The 19,579-nt window shown below is 38.7% G+C and overlaps 1 protein-coding gene across 1 annotated transcript; it reads right to left on the reverse strand.

Annotated features, from left to right (window-relative positions):
- Window positions 1–3,424: 3,424 nt before the first annotated feature.
- Window positions 3,425–4,759, reverse strand: LOC127935583 (progranulin-like). Its single transcript, XM_052533586.1, has 5 exons — window positions 4,672–4,759; window positions 4,395–4,589; window positions 4,177–4,314; window positions 3,817–3,946; window positions 3,425–3,668 (listed from the first exon to the last, which is right to left on the reverse strand). Exons 2-5 carry the CDS (start codon window positions 4,587–4,589, stop codon window positions 3,655–3,657), a joined length of 477 nt encoding a protein of 158 aa, XP_052389546.1. The 5' UTR covers window positions 4,672–4,759; the 3' UTR covers window positions 3,425–3,654.
- Window positions 4,760–19,579: the final 14,820 nt, after the last annotated feature.

The following is a 19,579-nucleotide window of genomic DNA, read 5'->3' on the forward strand; positions in this document are numbered from 1 at the left end:
TGTCCCCCAGGGGTCAGTAGTGGGTCCTAAACTATTAATCTTATACATGAATGATATATGTAAGGTATCAAAAATACTGCAATATGTTCTGTTTGATGACGATACAAATATTTTGGGTATTGGGGAAAACCTGCAACAGCTAATGGAGGACATCACCTCAGAACTGATCAAAGTAAAAAAAAAAATGGTGTGACTTAAATAAACTGTCTTTGAATTTGGATAAAACTAAATTTATGTTGTTTGGGAAGTATAAGGGGAACAGCGATGTAAAAATGGTGATAGATGGTATAAATATTGATAGAGTTACTGAAATTAAGTTTCTGGGGGTGATGATCGACCACAAGATCAGCTGGAAGCCACACATTCATCATGTTCAGTCTAAATTATCCAGAAGTATCTCCATTCTCGGTAAAACCAAACAGTTCTTGAATATAAAAGCATTACATATATTATACTTTTCATTAATTCTGCCCTATTTAAATTACTGCGTGGAAGCCTGGGTTAACACCTACAAATCCTCACTCCGACCGTTGTGCACACTCCAGAAAAGAGCCATCCGGATAATACACACGGTAGGTTTTCAGGATCATACAAATGAGTTATTTAGAAATTCCTGCCTACTAAAATTTTAGGATCTGGTAGAATTTCAAACAGCTCAGTTAATGTTTAAAGCCAGGAACAAACAACTACCAGATAATATACAGAAACTTTTTTTGGATAGGAAAGGGGGTTATGATTACAGGGGAAGGTGCAACTTCAGGATAGAGAGTGTCCGAACAACCATAAAGAGGATGTGCATTTCAGTCTGTGGTGTTAGGACTTAAGCTACTGTATGTTCAAGCATGAGTTTGGTTAAAAATAGATTTAGACTAATGATTTTTGTGAAGTATTGAGATGAAAGCTAAAGGTGAATTGAGGTCTTGTACGGTGTAGATAGAACTGTACATGTGAGTGGGACGAGATATTTTTTTTTTTGTAGATGTGTATGCATATTAATGTGTATGTGGGCATGGTAGGGGGATGTGAATACGGAATTGAAGTCAAGGCTCTAGAATTTACTATAAGAATGATATTAGATTACTTTCTGTTGATATATGATTACGTTCATTTTCTTTGATTTATTTGTTTATTATTATTATTATTATTATTATTATTATTATTATTATTATTATTATTATTATTATTATTATTATTATTTTGGAAGCATGATGAAACATGGAAACATTATTGCAAATGCAAGTTAGGATTAAATAAGTTTTTTACTTCTTCCAACCCCTTTTCAGACATGTTAAAGAGTGTTAGTGTTTATTTGATGATGTGCATATGTATGCGTTTGTGTATATATGTAAGCGTTTCTATATGCATGTTGGTATGTATATGTACCTGTATATGTGTATATGTATATGGGTATGTATGTATGCACGTAGGTGAGGGTATGTGTGGATATATACATGTATGTTCATAAGGATATGAATGAGGGTTCCGATGCACATATGTGTCTATGCGCGCAATCTCATGTGGGAGTTAAAGACTGGCTGTATGTGGTAGAAACAAAGTGTAGGAACTTATTAACATGTCTGAAGTAAATTAAAAGAAAGAAAGAAAGATTTCATAAAATGTTGTTCACTGCAGCAAAATTTCTTGCAGGTCAAGGGGATTGAATAATTTTGATTGCAACTGTACAGTTATAAATTATCAAAAAAATTTAAAAAAACATGCTTTATCAGAAATCTCTCTGCGTCTCGTTTGACAGTCAGAAACCTTGATCTTACATAACAGTCAGAACAAAACCAGCTCTTTGAAAATGAAAAGTATTGCATATTTGAGTGGTTTGTCTTTGAAAGAAGAAATCCCTTCTTGATGAATCTTGATGAATTTCCACACAGAGGTACGTACATTTTTATTTTTTTTATATAGCACTATCCGCTGTTAAATTTGAAAATCATTAATTATATACATCTAGCCCAGTTTTGCATGTTAGTTTCCCTTGCAGTAAATGCGAGTGTGACAAGACTGGAAGTAAGTATGCACACACTCGTGTCGCTGAAGCTCACCAGCGACATCTTGTGCACCTAGCCCATTCCAGTCCTCGCGCCCCACTGCTCTGCATGTATTGCACGTCTCTCTTTTTTTAACACACGTGATTCGGATAATCAGCGTGTTAGAAGTAAGCTCCGTGCATGAACTGTGTTCTTATTGTTCATTGCTCCCTACTCCCTTAGCAGGTGAAATCTGTTGTTTACCTCACTTCGGAACATTCATTCACTTATTTGTGCTGCGCAGCTTCTTTACACATGGACAACTGTGACATCATATACCTCTGTAAATAAACACAATTTAAATTCACATCTCGCACATTTCAATGCACTTATATTCAATACACAGTTCAAATAGAACAAACGTCTGAAGCGCTAAGAGAAACAGAAATCTTTTCTGGGAGCATCCTAGGCTTTTTCGCGCTGATGACCTGCACCCCTGCATAGTCATAGTGGAACTTCTATTGTACCTCAAAGTGATGATGTTACCAACCATTTCCTTGTATCGTGCATGCTGCGTATCACTGATATGACCTATATGGCTCAGCGTTACCGTCTGGGCAGAACTATTGTTCCAGCCACCAAAGACAGATTCGCAAATAACCTGCCTGATTTATCTCAACTGCTATGTGTGGCCAAAAATAAATGACCAAGACAAAATAACTGGAAACATGGGCACTATTTTCTCTAATATATTAGAAGCTGTTGCCCCCATCAAACTGAAAAAGGTCAGACTAGATAGATATATTATACTTAACAATGGTTAATTATTACTGACAAATGGCAGGACCATTTTTTATCAAGGAAATCTCTACAATGTCCTTAATGCCCTCATTGGGATCCTCTTCAGTGGGTTGTCTGATGAGGCTGTCTTACAGCATTTGTAACATTTCCTCCAGTGAGATGTATTCATTTTGTATACATCAAAACAAACTATATCTATAAACTGAACAAAATTATAAATGCAACACTTTTGTTTTTGCCCCAATTTTTCATGAGCTGAAATTAAAGATCTAAGGCTTTTTCTATGTACAAAAAAAGGCCTATTTCTATTAAATATTGTTCACAAATCTGTCTAAATCTGTGTTAGTGAGCATTGTCCTTTGCCGAGATAATCCATCCTCAAAGGTGTAGCATATCAAGATGCTGATTAGACCACATGATTATTGCACAGGTGTGCCTTAGGCTGGCCACAATAAAAGGCCACTCTACAATGTGCAGTTTTATCAGACATCACAATGCCACAGATGTGGCAAGTTTTGAGGGAGCATGAAATTGAACTTTAAATTCCCTTTAAAGATTATTTAATGATAAATTATAAAAGGTACAAACAAATTAAAAACACTCAAAAACAACAGTTCAATTAATAAATGACAATGACATTTGACTGCAGTGCTTTAAAGTTTTATTTTGCATTAATTCAGCTTGAATCTATATCAGCAGTAATTGACTTCTGAAAGCTGTCACACAAGATTGATAGCACACAGGTGACACTAATGAGTGTCCATAACAACAAACTAACTAAGGAAAAATTAAGCTGAGTGAAAGTGTGACAAAAGCCTCTTGCACTTGGTAAGTCTTTAGTAAGACCTGCACCCAAGTCACGGGGGTTGCTTACTTACAACACCATCTCTATAAAAGAAAGAAATACAAATAATAACATGAGCAAATACAAAACTTTAGAGTTTTTATTATTGATTATGGGTTATATTAAAACCAATGTTCGTCTAAAATTTATGTAAGTGTCATGATTATGATAGCAACATAAAGTTTGTTTTACCGTTGCAGCAACCCCACTGGCCGGCTGCTGTCTTGCAACAGAACTGATTAGTAGAGCAGAAGAGATTTCCATTACAATGAACTGACTCAGTCTGGCTCTTCCATTCTGGAGCCTGGTCAATGGGGACAGACTGCAACAAAGATAAATAAATATGAAGCTCAGATAAATATGTATGAATAATAGAATATTATCTACCGTTGAAGTCATTATCTGTCATGCATGTGGGTAATTGTTACACAGTGATTTTCGTTATAGGTTGCATTGCTATTCACATATTTTGAGTTACTGATTGCATGGCTTGCATTACTGGTTTCATATAGTTTGCAATATTTTAGCATCATATACAGAGTGCTGACTCACCTGAGGTTTCTGGATAGCCTTGGTGGCCAGCACAGCAGGAGATGGCATTTTCAGCCACCCCCTCAAACAATGGGTGGATCTCGGACTGCAGTGATAACCATGACTACAGCAATGAAGTCCATCTCTGCAGCACTGACCCTGAAGAGTGGGAAGAATGAGCCAGGGTTAAACATGAAACATAACTTAACAGAGTATAAAAGAGTTACTGATTCACTGACCATTGAGAATGGGCAGCAGTACCAAGCACCAAGAGGAGAACGACAGCACGTTTTTCCCTTAGGACATGTAGTACATGCATCACAGTGTACCACAGAAACAGAGGCACTGTCAGACTCTAATTGGCCTGAGAGCTCCATCATTGGCTCATCTGCAGCTACAAGAGCTGCCATGAAGAAAATCAACATTGGAACCATCTGAAAACATTAAAGGAGTTTGTTTTATATTATTATAGCCTTTTCTTTCATTTTTCCTGACGGTGAGAATAAGTGCATTTACCTTGCTGTCTGGGTCTCCTCTGGTGTAGATTGTTTTGCTGCTGGTTGGGTGGCCCTGTGATGTTCTGACTGTCCCTCATATACTGTATTTGTACCCATGGCTCCTCCTACTGTAAATACAGGAAATCTGGTCAGTTAGATTTCAACCAGTACATTTAGATACCATTTTATGATTTTCTGAACATACAGAAGTTTTTTCATGATCATAATGTTATCAGATATGAAAGAAAGGGAGTGAGAGTGAGGCAGAACTTTACAGAGGTAGTGAGAGAATCTCTTCCTCCCATCCAAACGCATTTATTTAACAATGTATTTGTTATTAGTAATAAACATTAATTAATCAATCAATTAAAAACATATTATTACGTTTAAATAACGGTTTCATTTTTTTTTTCAAATGTAATTTATTCCTGTGCTTATTCCTGAATTTTCAGCATTCGTTATTTCAGTCTTTAGTGTCACATGATTCTTCAGAAATCATTCTAATCATTTCACCAATCAGTTTACAGTTTTTTACAATTGCTATGACAGTTATTTCAATACATGTACAGGTTTTTTACAATCGCTATGACAGTTTTTTCAATACATTTAACAATCTTTCCTAAACTCTTAACGGTGCAACACACCTAAAACACACAATTGGCAAAACGGTTAATTTTATGCTCAAAATCACACATTGTAAACTAAACCCAAAAACGAATTGTCAAAATACAACAATAAACTAACACAATACACTATGTCTAACAAAACACTGCAAACATCTTTCAAATATTTATATAAAACACTAACACAATGTAGAGAGGCTTCAAAAGAAACAATCTATGATCAATACAAAATCCTGTCTATTGTATAAGGGCAGACCTGACACATAATATAATGCAATTTCTCTAATTTCAGCGGATGATAGTGTTTTATTGTCATTGTGGTATGATTGACTAAATGTTCCTGTTGGAAGAGAACATGTGTTAGTGTTTTGAATAATTATTTGATTTTAAAACATGTTTGAAGTGTTTTGTTAGACATAGTGTATTGTGTTGGTTTATTATTGTATATTTACAATTAGTTTTGGGGTTTAGTTTACAATGTGTGATTTTGAGCATGAAATTAACCATTTTGCCAATTGTGTGTTTTAGGTGTGTTGGTGCGTTAAGAGTTTAGGAAACTTGTTAAATGTATTGAAAAAACTGTCATAGCAATTGTAAAAAACTATAATCTAGTTGTCATAAACTGCCAAGCACATTTTATTTTTATTTTTTATTTTTTTTTCATTTTTAGACATCATTACATTTGTTTGTAAATTTGGCATGAATTGTGCAAGGGAATCATGACTATCTTGATTTTGATCTTGATTTTGAGCAAGAGATTGGCTTTTGCAGGTAATCCATGGTGTTTTGCTATTTGTATGAGGTGTTTTGAGAAATGCACTTACTGTTTTGAAAATGTCAAGAATGATTCCATAAATGTACCAAAGTGACTGAGAAAAACTGTATTTATACTTTTTGTCATTATGTGAAAATACTAAATTTACAGAAGCCACAGTAGAATAAATAGTAAATAAATAAATGTGATCTAATCTGCCCAAACCTCTACATTTGTAAGTTAGTTGTAAGTTAGTCTTAGAACATGATGTTATCTGTTCTGACATACAGTGTGAAAGCATTTGTAAATTTGACTGTAAAATTACATTGTTTTGGTCTTGGTTGAGCTTATGTGTAAAAGAAGTTCAAGCATTTTAAATGTGTGTTAACTATATGAATTTTGTATCAAAGCAACAAGAAATGTGTTAATTGTATAGCCTTCAAAGACGGATGTTGGGCTAACTGTGTTATGAATTTAGGAAACTTGTTAAAGGTTTTGAAAAAAACTGTCATAGCGATTGTAAAAAACTGTATTAATAATTTAATATTTCAATATAATTATTCATAAGTATTTTCCCTGGGAGACATTTAATTGTATATTCCTCCATTCAAAAGTTTGGGGTCAGGAAGAAGAAGAATATGAATGATGACGATGAAGAATAAAAGAAAGAAAGAAAGAGAGAGAGAAAAAGAAAACAAGCATCAAAAGATAAACTAAACAAAATTATATTTTTAATCTGCAAGCACAATTAAATTGATATAAAGTGACATAGAAGATGTTATGCAAATATTTAGTTAAAATAATATTATACAATGTTACAAAGATTTATGATTATAATAAATGCTTTTCTTTTGAACTTTCTATTTATCAAAGAAACCTGGAAAAAAATTATCAAAGGATTAAGCAGCACAACTGTTTTCAACACTGATATTAATAAGACTTTTCAGCAAATTATTTAAAAAACTACATTTACATTTTTTTTTTATTGATACAGTACAGACCAAAAGTTTGGACACACCTTCTCATTCAAAGAGTTTTCTTTATTTTCATGACTATGAAAATTGTAGAGTGACACTGTCACGGTAGGAAATCCATTGTTTTCTCCGTGTCATGTTTTGCGTTTGTATTTGTACTCTCGTAGTCTCCATGTGCTCGTTTGGTTGATTGTTGTCACCTGTGTGTTGATTGTCTCGCTCCAGCTGATCCTCATCTCCACTCAGCTACAAATACTCACCCATCTCTCTGTCTGTTGTCAGATCCTCATTCATGTAACAGCTTCCCAAGTTGGATTACCGTCTCCCGTGTTCGTGTTCTGGATTGTGTTCGTGTTGTCGTCTTCGTGTGAGTGTTCCGGTCTGTTCCTGGTTTCATCCATTGACCGTCTTCACATTCACCACCGACTTCACCATCCAGCACTTCTCACGCCACCGTAGACCTTCTTTCACCATTGCCTACATTCTGGACTCAGTTATCAATAAACTTCTTCTGATTGCCTGCATTTGCTTCCTCCTCTTTTACGAGCCATCACAGACACTGAAGGCATCAAGTGATATTTGACCAAGAAGGAGAGTGATGGGGTGCTGCGCCAGATGACCTGGCCTCCATAGTCACTGGACCTGAATCCAATCGAGATGGTTTAGGGGTGAGCTGGACCGCAGACAGAAGGCAAAAGGGCCAACAAGTACTAAGCATCTCTCGGGGAACTCCTTCAAGACTGTTGGAAGACCATTTTTAGGTGACTATCTCTTGAAGCTCATCAAGAGAATGCCAAGAGTGTGCAAAGCAGTAATCAAAGCAAAAGGTGGCTACTTTGAAGAACCTGGAATATGACATATTTTCAGTTGTTACAATTCATAGTTTTGATGCCTTCAGTGTGAATCTACAATTTTCATAGTCATGAAAATAAAGAAAACTCTTTGAATGAGAAGGTGTGTCCAAACTTTTGGTCTTCACTGTATAGGCAATGGAAACATGGGAGGGGTGGGGGTGTGTGTGTATATATATATATTTTTTTTTTGGCAGGATCAAATAGTCATGAGTGTTAAAGTGTTAAAGGCTTAAACAAGAGTTTAAGTTCACCCAAAAATGAAAATTAGCCTGTGTTTTACTCACCGTCAAAGTGTCAACAATTTAGAAGATGTGAAATAAATTGCACCCATCCATAATAAAACATTCCTCACACAGCTCTGGGGAGTGAATAAAGCCCTCCTGTAGCGAATCCATGCATTTCTCTAAGATAAACAGTGTTGGGTATAGTTACTTTGGAAAGTAGTTAGTTAGGTTACAACGTTACCATCAATTAAAAGTAATCAGTTATGATACAGCGTTACCTATTCATAAAAGTAACGCGTTAGAGTACTCATGCGTTACCAAAAATTAAAAGCCGTTTGCAGCGGCTCACACATGACAGACACAGCCCCCGGCCCCTTTAAATGCACCTAGAAGTCGTGACTCCCGACAATGAATAACGTCAGTCATCCGACTAAATTAACACTTCAGGATAACAATAACAGGAAAGACAGTCAGCAATCGGCTATTCCACATGGCGTTTTATTTATTTATTATCACAGAGCATATTATTAATCAAAATTTGCACCTACCCAGCCCGGGTAGCCTAGGCTACTGTATATAATGAGCACCACAAGATAACTCCTGATTTTTCTTTAACTTTAAATAATGCAGTTATCAAAGTACAAGTATGCTTACTTGTAAACACAACCTTAAACAGGCTTGCAGATTTAAATCCATTTAGAAATGATGAACAACCAGCCAGCCAACGATCTAACAGAAATTAACAGCTGCCTGTCAAACAAAAATGATAACAAACCGAATTAAATCCTTCATTGCCACACAGGCAAATGACAAATCGCTTAATAGCCGAACTAATTATTATTAAAGTGTCACTCACAGTCACAAGCCTAAATTCGCTTTAACACAGTCCTCTTACATTTACTCTTCAAAGTAGTGATTAAAACGTAGCGTTAAATTTGAGGTAGAATATTTGGCGGTCGACAGAAGCTTTTCACCAATGCAGAGTGTGCATTTTACCGTTGTTCTTTTCTTTTTCGTTGACAAATTGAAAATAATGTGCGTACTTCCATAAACCAAACGCTGTCCTCTCTGCCATCTTGCCGGGAGTTCGAAAAAAAAAAAACCCACACACACACAGGGTCAGGCGCAGGGCACAGATGCATCACAGCCATTGACTTTACGATCACAGAGCTTCGGCTCCGCTGATACATCCGCAGGTGGCACAGTAGACCTAGGACTACTGTCTGACAAAAAGCAGGCTGCAGTCGGGATTTTCCTTTCCTTAAAATAACGGATTACTTTTTTTAAAAAATAACGAAGTTACTGATTACTTACGCACGAAACTAACGCGTTAAGTTACACATTTCAGGAAAAAAGTAATTAGAGTACTCTAACGCGTTACTTTGTAACGCGTTACCCACAACACTGAAGATAAATATCCATATTTCAAACATAATAAACATTTGACAACCAACACCCACTTACCCCCATTGAAAGGCTTGGAGGGGCCAGGAAATTTTGTTATTATAACTCCAATTGGATTCGTCTGAAGGAAGAAAGTCACATACACCTAGAATGCTTTGAGGGTGAATAAAACACAGTCTAATTTTCATTTTTGGGTGAACTAAACCTTTTACCTGTTTGCTGTATGCAGTGGTGAGGCGCTATGATTGAGACTTCATTTAAGCTGTGTTTGGATTAATAATAGACAAAGAATAATAGACAAAGATTAAAAATACAGACAGTTTAATATACCCTCTATGTGTATTAAAAAAACAAAACAAAAAAAAAAGAGTAAGAAAAAAGAAAAAAGGGGAAGTTGTGGCCTAGTGGTTAGAGAGTTTGACTCCTAACCCTAGGGTTGTGGGTTGTGGGTTCAAATCTCAGGCCGGCAATACCACGACTTGGGTGTCCTTGAGCCAGGCACCGAACCCCCAACTGCTCCCCGGCCGCAGCAGCATAAATGATGCCCACTGCTCCGGGTGTGTGTTCACAGTGTGTGTGTGTGTTCACTGCTGTGTGTGTGCACTTTGGATGGGTTGGATGCAGAGCATGAATTCGGGGGAATGTGTCACCATACTTGGCTGAATGTCACTTTCACTCACTGTTTCACTCATTCATATGTCATATGTCCCTGTATAGAATTCAAATAAAAACAACAACTACAATCTGCATTAAATAAGTGAAGGAATAGAAGTGTTGGTGTGGTTTTCAAATAAATGTTTATATTCTAGACATTACATAATAACTGAATGGTAACCTCAGTTAAAAAAATATCCGATTTGCAAATGTTGTGTCAGAGCTGGGGAAATTTTATTTATTTCTCTTAGCATAAATTTAAAATAAATAAATTTGCTAGGACATTTTTATCAGACCTGGAATCTTATGCCACACATGAACACATAACGCAGGATCAAATACTATATGATGCCAAGGTAATGGAAACAATGCAACCAGTAATGCAACCTATCATGTTATAATGACCTGCATACTTGTACTGAACATACTTGTATGAATTCAATCTGATTGCATTTTCACTAACATAAATATCATTTAGTTTATCATTAAATTTCTCCCTCTGTTTGTAAAAAGAAACAACAAATCAAACTGAACATGCTTCTCACCAGCTGAAGAAGAGACTACAGGTAGAAACTCAGTTGAAAATGGCTGAATTAAATGCTTTTCTAAGGATGAGAACAAGAACTTGATGATATGGGTCGTTGTGATTGCATGCTAAATACTAGCTTTCAAATTTCAAACTTTTTTTTCCCTTCCAATACTTTTGGAGGGCACTGTAGATATAGATATTTAGGACTGTGAAATAAATATACAGAAAACTCAGATCTGTCAGTGGCTCCAAAGTAATGCAAACTTTATAGAACAAGTAATGCAAAAGTTTTTTTTTTTTTTTTTTTTTATTATTCTTTCAGCGAGGGCACATTACAGTTTTTTTACAATAGCTATGACAGTTTTTTCAATACCTTTGACAAGTTTCCTAAACTCTTAACACAGTTAGCACAACATCCGTCTTTGTAGGCTATACAATTAACACATTTCTTGTTGCTTTGATACAAAATATATACAGTTAATACCAATTTAAAAAGCTTGAACTTCTTTTACACACAAGCTCAACCAAGACCAAAACAATGTAATTTTACAGTCAAATTTACAAATGCTTTCACACTGTATGTCAGAACAGGTAACATCATGTTCTAAACATAACTTATATTGGCTAAAGTCAAAGTAAACAGCTGTTCATATTGTTAATTGAAACACAAATATATTCCCTGTATTTTATTCCATTGCTAATGAGAAACATCTTATAGTAGTTATGCAAATATATAAATCACAGCTGATTCCCATCTACTGTAGGAACCGCACTCAGGTGTTGAGGTTTTTTCAATCTCATGATCATTCTGAATACAGTAAAAGAGGACCTATTTGGGCTGATCTTGTGTGCACTCTTGTGTTAATGTGAGATTTTAGAAGATCTGTACCAAAGACTGGTGCAAGAGAAAGGGGACAGGTGGGAGACCACTTGCCAATATATGTGATCACATGGAACAATGTGCATTCCACCATTCTAAGAACAGTGTCAGTGATGTCTCTTTTCCTTGGCCCTTACTCCCTTTTCCTAAGCCCCACTGAGGGAGATGCCAGGATGCAATGGATGCTGCATGCCAAGGCATTACAGCTAAACAATCCCAGAAGTGGATAAGGCATACCAAAAGATACTTCCCCAGATGCCTTGATGTCACGTTTGGTAAACCGTGATCTCTGGGTTTTGCACTTTGTGGTGAAGTCTGTGTGTTTCGCGTCTGCACTGATTAGTTTGTGGGCCTCTGCGTTAATTGTCATCAGCAGAAGCTGTCACTCATTACACACTCCCTATATATTGGCTTGTCTCACGTCTTGTGTTTGTGAGAACGTTCTTTAATGTCTGAACCTTTGTCTTTTGCTTCTGTGTTGTTTGCGTTGGATGTCCGTGTCTTCCCCCGGAACCTCATCTACTCTCCGCACTTTCACAAAGCATCAAGACTTACCTTCGGGTCTATTCCCTTCAGTTCCTGTGCCATCCTCTCCTGCTGCCTTCTCACCATCATCATCTGGATAACTCACCGTCTCCCCACCATCTTGGATTGTCATCTTCCCAGCATTGTTTTTGTTCTCTTGTTTGTTTGTCTAATTCTCATTAAATTGTTAACTCGCACTTGTTTCCAGCTCCTCCTTCACCCAGTCATCACAGAATGTTCTCACCACCATGGAAGCAGCGAGCACCAACACTCTCACAGACTTTATGCACCACAGTGTTAAACACATGGATCAGCAGGAGGAGAGCATGGACCCAAGGACTATGTCTGTACCGTGGAGGCTCAGGACATACCATCTTCTCTTGTCCGGTAAAAGAGCCAGCCCGGTGGTAAACTTGAGGATACTATCTGGTGGGATCCCCGCTGGGAAGTCCTCAACTACATCATCGACTCTCCTTCCAGTGAAACTGCGGTGGGAAAATCACTCTCACGACTGTCACGCCCTTCTGGACTCCGGAGCCGAAGGTAATTTCATCGACTCACTCCTTGCACATCACCTGAACATTCCTGTCCTACCTGTGTCTCTTCCCATCCATGTCTCCGCACTCAACGGCCAGGAACTGCCTCACGTGACACACTACACTGAACCCATCACACTGCTCACCTCTGGTAACCATCGTGAAACCATATCCTTTTTCCTCATGGACTCCCCTGTAGCTCCCATTGTGTTAGGTCACCCCTGGTTAATTAAACATAATCCACGAGTTGTGTGAGGTTCAAACACAGTCACATTGTGGAGTGAAAGTTGTCATGAGTCTTGTCTGGTTTCTGCTTGTCCTGTTGTCCCTGTTTCTGTCTTTCAGAAGGAGAACATGGTATTGCCAAACATGCCCGCAGAGTATCTGGACCTGAAGGAGGTGTTCAATAAGTCCCGTGCTGCTTCTCTTCCTCCGCATCGTCCCTATGACTGTGCCATAGATTAAGTGCCAGGTAAGTCTCCGCCTAAAGGCAAGTTATGCTCACTTTCCATTCCTGAGAGGGAGGCCATGGAGAAATACATTTCTGATTCCTTAGCTTCTGGGTTCATCTGTCCTTCCTCTTCTCCAGCGGGGGCCGGATTCTTTTTTGTTGGCAAGAAGGATGGTTCTCTGCGACCTTGTATTGATTACCGAGAGCTGAACAACATTACGATAAAGAACACTTATCCATTACCACTCATGTCTTCAGCTTTCGAGAGGTTACAGGGAGCATCCGTATTCACAAAATTGGATTTACCTAATGCTTATCATTTGGTCCGCATCAGGAAGGGGGATGAATGGAAAACTGCCTTTAATACCCCCAGAGGGCACTTTGAATACTTGGTGATGCCGTTTGGGCTCTCCAACTCGCCAGGGGTTTTCCAAGCACTCGTGAATGACGTGATGAGAGATATGGTAGATCAGTTTATATATGTTTACCTGGATGACATACTGATTTTTTCTTAATCTCTCCAGGAACTCCTTCAACATGTCAGACGAGTGCTCCAGAGGTTACTTGAGAATGGGCTTTTTGTCAAGGTGGAGAAATGCGTATTCCATGCACAGTCTGTCTCCTTCCTAGGGTATATCATCTCATCCGAGGGAATACGTATGGACCCTGACAAGGTTAAGCCTGTGATAGATTGGCCATCTCCAGATTCCCGTAAGGCCCTACAGCGATTTCTGGGGTTCGCCAATTTCTATCGGCGTTTTATTCGAAATTTCAGCCAACTAGCCTCACCTCTGACAGCTTTTACCTCTCCCTGTACTCCATTCAGGTGGTCGGATGCAGCTGAGACTTTTTTTTTTTCCCCCATCGATTATCTCCTGCTGAAAGCAATTATGATATTGGTAACAGAGAGTTGTTGGCCATCAAATTAGCTTTAGAGGAGTGGCATCACTGGCTGGAAGGCTCAGGGGTACCTTTCATTGTTTGGACTGATCATAAGAATTTAGAGTACATAAGAACTGCCAAAAGACTCAATTTTACCTGAGAAATTAGTGGTCTCAGTACTCGTATGGGAGGTCGAGTCGATGGTCAAGACGGCCTTACAAGAGGTAACTCCTCCGCCCGGTTGTCCACCGAACCGTTTATTTGTGCCGGATGAGTTAAGGTCCGAAGTCTTCCAGTAGGGTCATTGTTCTAACGTGGCTTGGAACCCAGGGATAAGTCGAACTAATGGGTTGGTTAAACAACGATTCTGGTGGCCACGTATGGCTCGTGACATCCGCGATTTTTTTTTGGCTTGCTCAGTTTGCGCCAGTGATAAGTCATCTAGCCGACCTCCTGATGGGCTCCTTCAACCGCTGTCTGTCCCTTCGAGACCCTGGTCCCACATCGCATGAGATTTTGTTACCGCCCTCCCGCCCTCTAATGGCATGGCGGTCGTTTTGACTGTAGTGGACCGGTTCTCGAAAGCATTACATTTCATTCCCTTGCCCAAATTACCTACAGCCAAGCAGACAGCAGTCACTGTCCTAGATCATGTCTTTCGGCTTCATGGCCTCCCGGTAGACGTGGTTTTCTGACAGGGGATCTCAATTTATATCCAAATTTTGGAAAGAGTTTTGTAAATTGCTGGGAGCGTCAGTTAGCTTGTCTTTGGATTATCATCCCCAAAGTAACAATCTGAGCGAGCCAAGCAAGATTTAGAGAAGACGTTGCGATGTTTGATCTCCAAGAATCCTTCTTCCTGGAGTCAACTCTCTATGGTGGAGCACGCTCACAATTCGTTACCAGTGTCAGCTACGGGCCTTTCTCCGTTTCAGTGCAGTTTAGGTTACCAGTCACCAGTCTTTCCCAGTCTGGAATCTGAATCAGGGTGTACTGTCACGGTTGGTAAACCATGTTCTTTGGGTTTTGCACTTTGTGGTGAAGTCTTTGGGTTTTGCACTTTGTGGTGAAGTCTTTGTGTTTCGCGTCTGCACTGAATAGTTTGTGGGTGTCTCTGTTAATTGTCATCAGCAGCAGTTGTCACTCATTACACATTCCCTATATATTGGCTTGTCTCACGTCTTGTGTTTGTGAGAACGTTGTTTAATGTCTGAACCTTTGTCTTTTGCTTCTGTGTTGTTTGCGTTGGATGTCCGTGTCTTCCCCCGGAACCTCATCCACTCTGCACTTTCACAAAGCATCAAGACTTACCTTCGGCTCTATTCCCCACAGTTCCTGTGCCATCTTCTCCTGCTGATCGGGATCACATTTATTTATTTACTTTTTATTCTACTGTGGATTTTCTGTTCTGTAAATTTTGTATTTTCACATAATGACATAAATTATAAATACATGACAGGTATATTGCACCTTTTTCTTGTATTTTTTGTTTTCTTTACTTTTCTATTGTCCTGTTGCAAATAAAGCCTTTACTGCAGCAATTCTGTGTCTGTATGTTTTTTTTTTTTACATAAACTGTACATTTTACAAAGCTACTCTGAGATGCTCATTCATTTTTTGTATTGAATTTCTGCATCAAAACAAACAAAATGCATGCATTTACTAAACCCAACAAAACACAAATGTAGAGAGGCTTCAAAGGAAACTACAGTGTAAGACACAATCTATGATCAATACAAAATTAATACTGTCTATTGTATAAGGGTATACCTGACACATAAAATAATCCAATTTCTCTAATTTCAGCGGATGATAGTGTTTTTTTATCACTGTGTTATGATTGACTAAATGTTCCTGTTGGAAGAGAACATGTGTTAGTGTTTTGAATAATTATTTGATTTTGAAACATGTTTGAAGTGTTTTGTTAGACATAGTGTATTGTGTTAGTTTATTATTGTATTTTGAAAATTAGTTTTGGGGTTTAGTTTACAATGATTTTGAGCATGAAATTAACCGTTTTGCCAAACGTCTGTTTTAGGTGCGTTGGTGCATTAAGAGTTTAGGAAACTTTTTACAGTTTTTTACAATCGCTATGACAGTTTTTTTAATGCCTTTAACAAGTTTCCTAAACTCTTAACACAGTTAGTGCAACATCCGTCTTTGTAGGCTATACAGTGGCTCCAAAGTAATGCAAACTTTATAGAACAAGTAATGCAAAAGTTGTTGTTTTTTTTTTTATTATTATTCTTTCAGCGAGGGCACATTACAGTTTTTTTACAATTGCTATGACAGTTTTTTCAATACCTTTGACAAGTTTCCTAAACTCTTAACACAGTTAGCACAACATCCGTCTTTGTAGGCTATACAATTAACACACTTCTTGTTGCTTTTATACAAAAGGCATTACAGTTAATACCAATTTAAAATGCTTGAACTTCTTTTACACACAAGCTCAGCCAAGACCAAAACAATGTAATTTTACAGTCAAATTTACAAATGCTTCCACACTGTATGTCAGAACAGGTAACATAATGTTCTAAAAATAACTTATATAGGCTAAAGTAAAAGTTAAGCTGTTCATATTGTGAATTGAAACACAAATATATTCCCTGTATTTTATTCCATTGCTAATGAGAAACAGCTTATTGCAGTTATGCAAATACTGTATATAAATCACAGCTGATTCCTATCTAGGAACCGCACTCAGGTGTTGAGGTTTTTTCAATCACATGATCATTCTGAATAAAGTAAAAGAGGATCTATTTGGGCTGATCTTGTGTGGAAAAGTGCACTCCTGCGTAAATGTGACATTTTAGAAGATCTGTACCAAAGACTGGTGCCAGAGAAAGGGGACAGGTGGGAGACCACTTGCCAATGTATGTGATCACATGGAACAATGTGTCCTTGGCCCTTACTCCCTTTTCCTCAACCCCACTGAGGGAGATGCCAGGATACAATGGATGATGCATGCCAAGGCATTATAGCTAAACAATACCAGAAGTGGATAAGGCATACCAAAAGATACTTCCCCAGTTGCCTTGCCAGAGAAGATAGCAGGTGTGATGTGGATGAGAACATGTGGCCAAATTTAGAAGTTTGGGCAGATTAGATTCAGATTAGATCACATTTATTCATTTACTTTTTCTTCTACTGTGGATTTTTCTGTTCTGTAAATTTTGTATTGTGGCGGGGTGGAAGGAATACGCAGGAGCAAACTCAAGTGTAAAGCCCCGGAGGGTGGATTTTATTATAAAGTGAAGGGTTGTGGGGGTGATGGCGGTGATTCAGCGTGCAAGGGTGCTCTCACTCGGGTCCAGGTGCAGGTGAGTCGGTGGAGTGCTCGTGGCAGTGTCTTCCGGTCACAGGCTGCTTTCTGGAAGGAAGGTGAGAGAGAAGAATTAGTGCTGTAGCTCGTTGAGAGGCTTCTCACCCTTTTCCTGAGTGCAAGCTGTTTATATGAGGCCCGGCTGATGAGAGGCAGGTGCGGGTGATCAGCCCGTGATGAGCCTCGAACCGGTGCTCCTCATGAATTACCAGGGTGACGCTGATCTGGAACCGGGACGCTCGTCACACTTCACCCCCCCCCCCCCCCCCCAAGCATTGTCCTGGTCAGGTGGAGAAATATGCTGTTAGTAGGGGTGGATAAGGGGGTGGGTGGGGAGTGACCCCTGACAGACCTGCATAATTTGACCAGATCCGGGAAAGGCCATCGGCGTTGGAGTTGGCCGCTCCGGCCCGATGGAGCATTTCAAAGTGGAAGTCCTGGAGAGCGAGGAACCACCGTGTTACCCTGGCATTGGTGTCTTTGGTGCGGGCCATCCACTGGAGGGGCGCGTGGTCCATGAGGATAGTAAACTTCCGCCCGAGGAGGTCTTACCGCAGCTCCAGGACTGCCCACTTGATGGACAGAGCTTCCTTCTCGACGGCGGCGTAGTTCCTTTCGGCCGGGGTCAGCTTCCCGCTGATGTATAAGATGGGATGCTCCTCACCTTCTTGAACCTGCGACAGGACGGCCCCCAGTCCTGTGTCAGAGGCATCCATCTGCAGCTGGAAGGGGCAGCTGAAGTCTGGGGCATGCAGGACTGGCTCCGAGGTGAGGGCCAACTTCACCTCTTGTAAGTCTCTTTGGATAAAAGCTTCTGCTAAATGATTAAATGTAAATGTAAATGCTCAAATATCTAAATAAATTTTTTTTTTATACTTCTAACAATTTTACTAAACTCTTAACACACCAACACACCTACAACACACAACTGACAAAACAATTAATTTCATGCTCAAAATCACTCATTGTAAACTAAACTTCAAGACACATTTTCAAATTACAATAATACCCTAACACATTACGCTACATCTACCTAAACACTGCAAACATGTCTCAAAATCAAATTTTTATTTCAAAACACTACCACTTATTCTCCTTCAACAGGAACATTTAGTCAATCATAGCACAATATCATAAAAACACTAATATCAAATGGAATTACAGAAACTGCATTATTTTATGTGTCAGGTCTGCCCTTATACAATAGAAAGAAAAAAAAAATCACGATCAATTTTGCGATTTCAATTTTTATCACGATTGTGACATACACAAATATGCTTTACAGTCATAAATGCATTCAGGATGAATTTGAAACATTTCCAAAAGAAAACCAGTTAGAGCATTATTGTAAAAAGTTGTTAACTATAGTAAAGGTGTAACAAAATTAATAGACTTATGGCAAAAAAAAAATATAAATAAATAAATCCCGTGTCCAGGGACTTTTTTTGCCATGTATTGTTCATAGAGCTCATTCATTTGTAGCGGTACATCAGGTGTTGAAATAGATTTGTTATACATTATACAGGTTCACACATACTCCGTTTGCAGTGCGTATAAAGTATGTGTGAGCGGTGCAGAAGCAGCAGCGAGAGCACATTATTTTAACACGAAAGCACATTAAAATACTGCAGCAGCACGAATCTCTGTTCGCACCCAGAATTCCTTTGCTCTGTCACAAAACCAGACGTGCTTGCCCGGAGAGAGTGCGCGCACTTAAAACGTGTCGCTTCTCACTTAAACTGCGTCCTGTGCACTCACAATTCTCTCTATGCTCATGTGTTAGATATTAATTATTTTCACACATTTTTATTTCTAGCCTTTTACCGCGTGCAGTGTGAATGCTCTGATCCGTTAACATGGGCTCAGAAAAAGGCGCATCACAGACAATGTGTGAAGCTGGAGTTAGGCATATGCCCAGTCTGTTCTGTTCTTTCAGGGCCGCGGAAAATCATGCTATAAAGCAATTTAGAAATTGCGACACTCAAATTGTGATTTTATGACGATTTCAAGTAATCACACGGCCCTAGAATGAACTGGAAATTAACAGAAAATAACTCGGGCTGGCACTGCTCAGCAAAACGGGAAAACCAGATCCAGGCAGAGCTCGGCAGCGGATAGACAGTAAGCAGAGCAAGCAGTCAGGATGGAACACGTTGAAAGCCATTTATGCCGAGCCTGTTGGCAGCCATTTATGCAGTTTTGAATTTGTTGTTCTGAGGGATATGCAGCAAAAATATCTAAGATAAATTGGTGGTTTATTCTTAAACCAATCAGCGAGCTTGAATAGTGGAAGCAAAGTAACAGTTTAATAT

This window comes from Carassius gibelio, chromosome A19 (assembly GCF_023724105.1).
Source record: "Carassius gibelio isolate Cgi1373 ecotype wild population from Czech Republic chromosome A19, carGib1.2-hapl.c, whole genome shotgun sequence".
NCBI lineage: Eukaryota > Metazoa > Chordata > Actinopteri > Cypriniformes > Cyprinidae > Carassius > Carassius gibelio.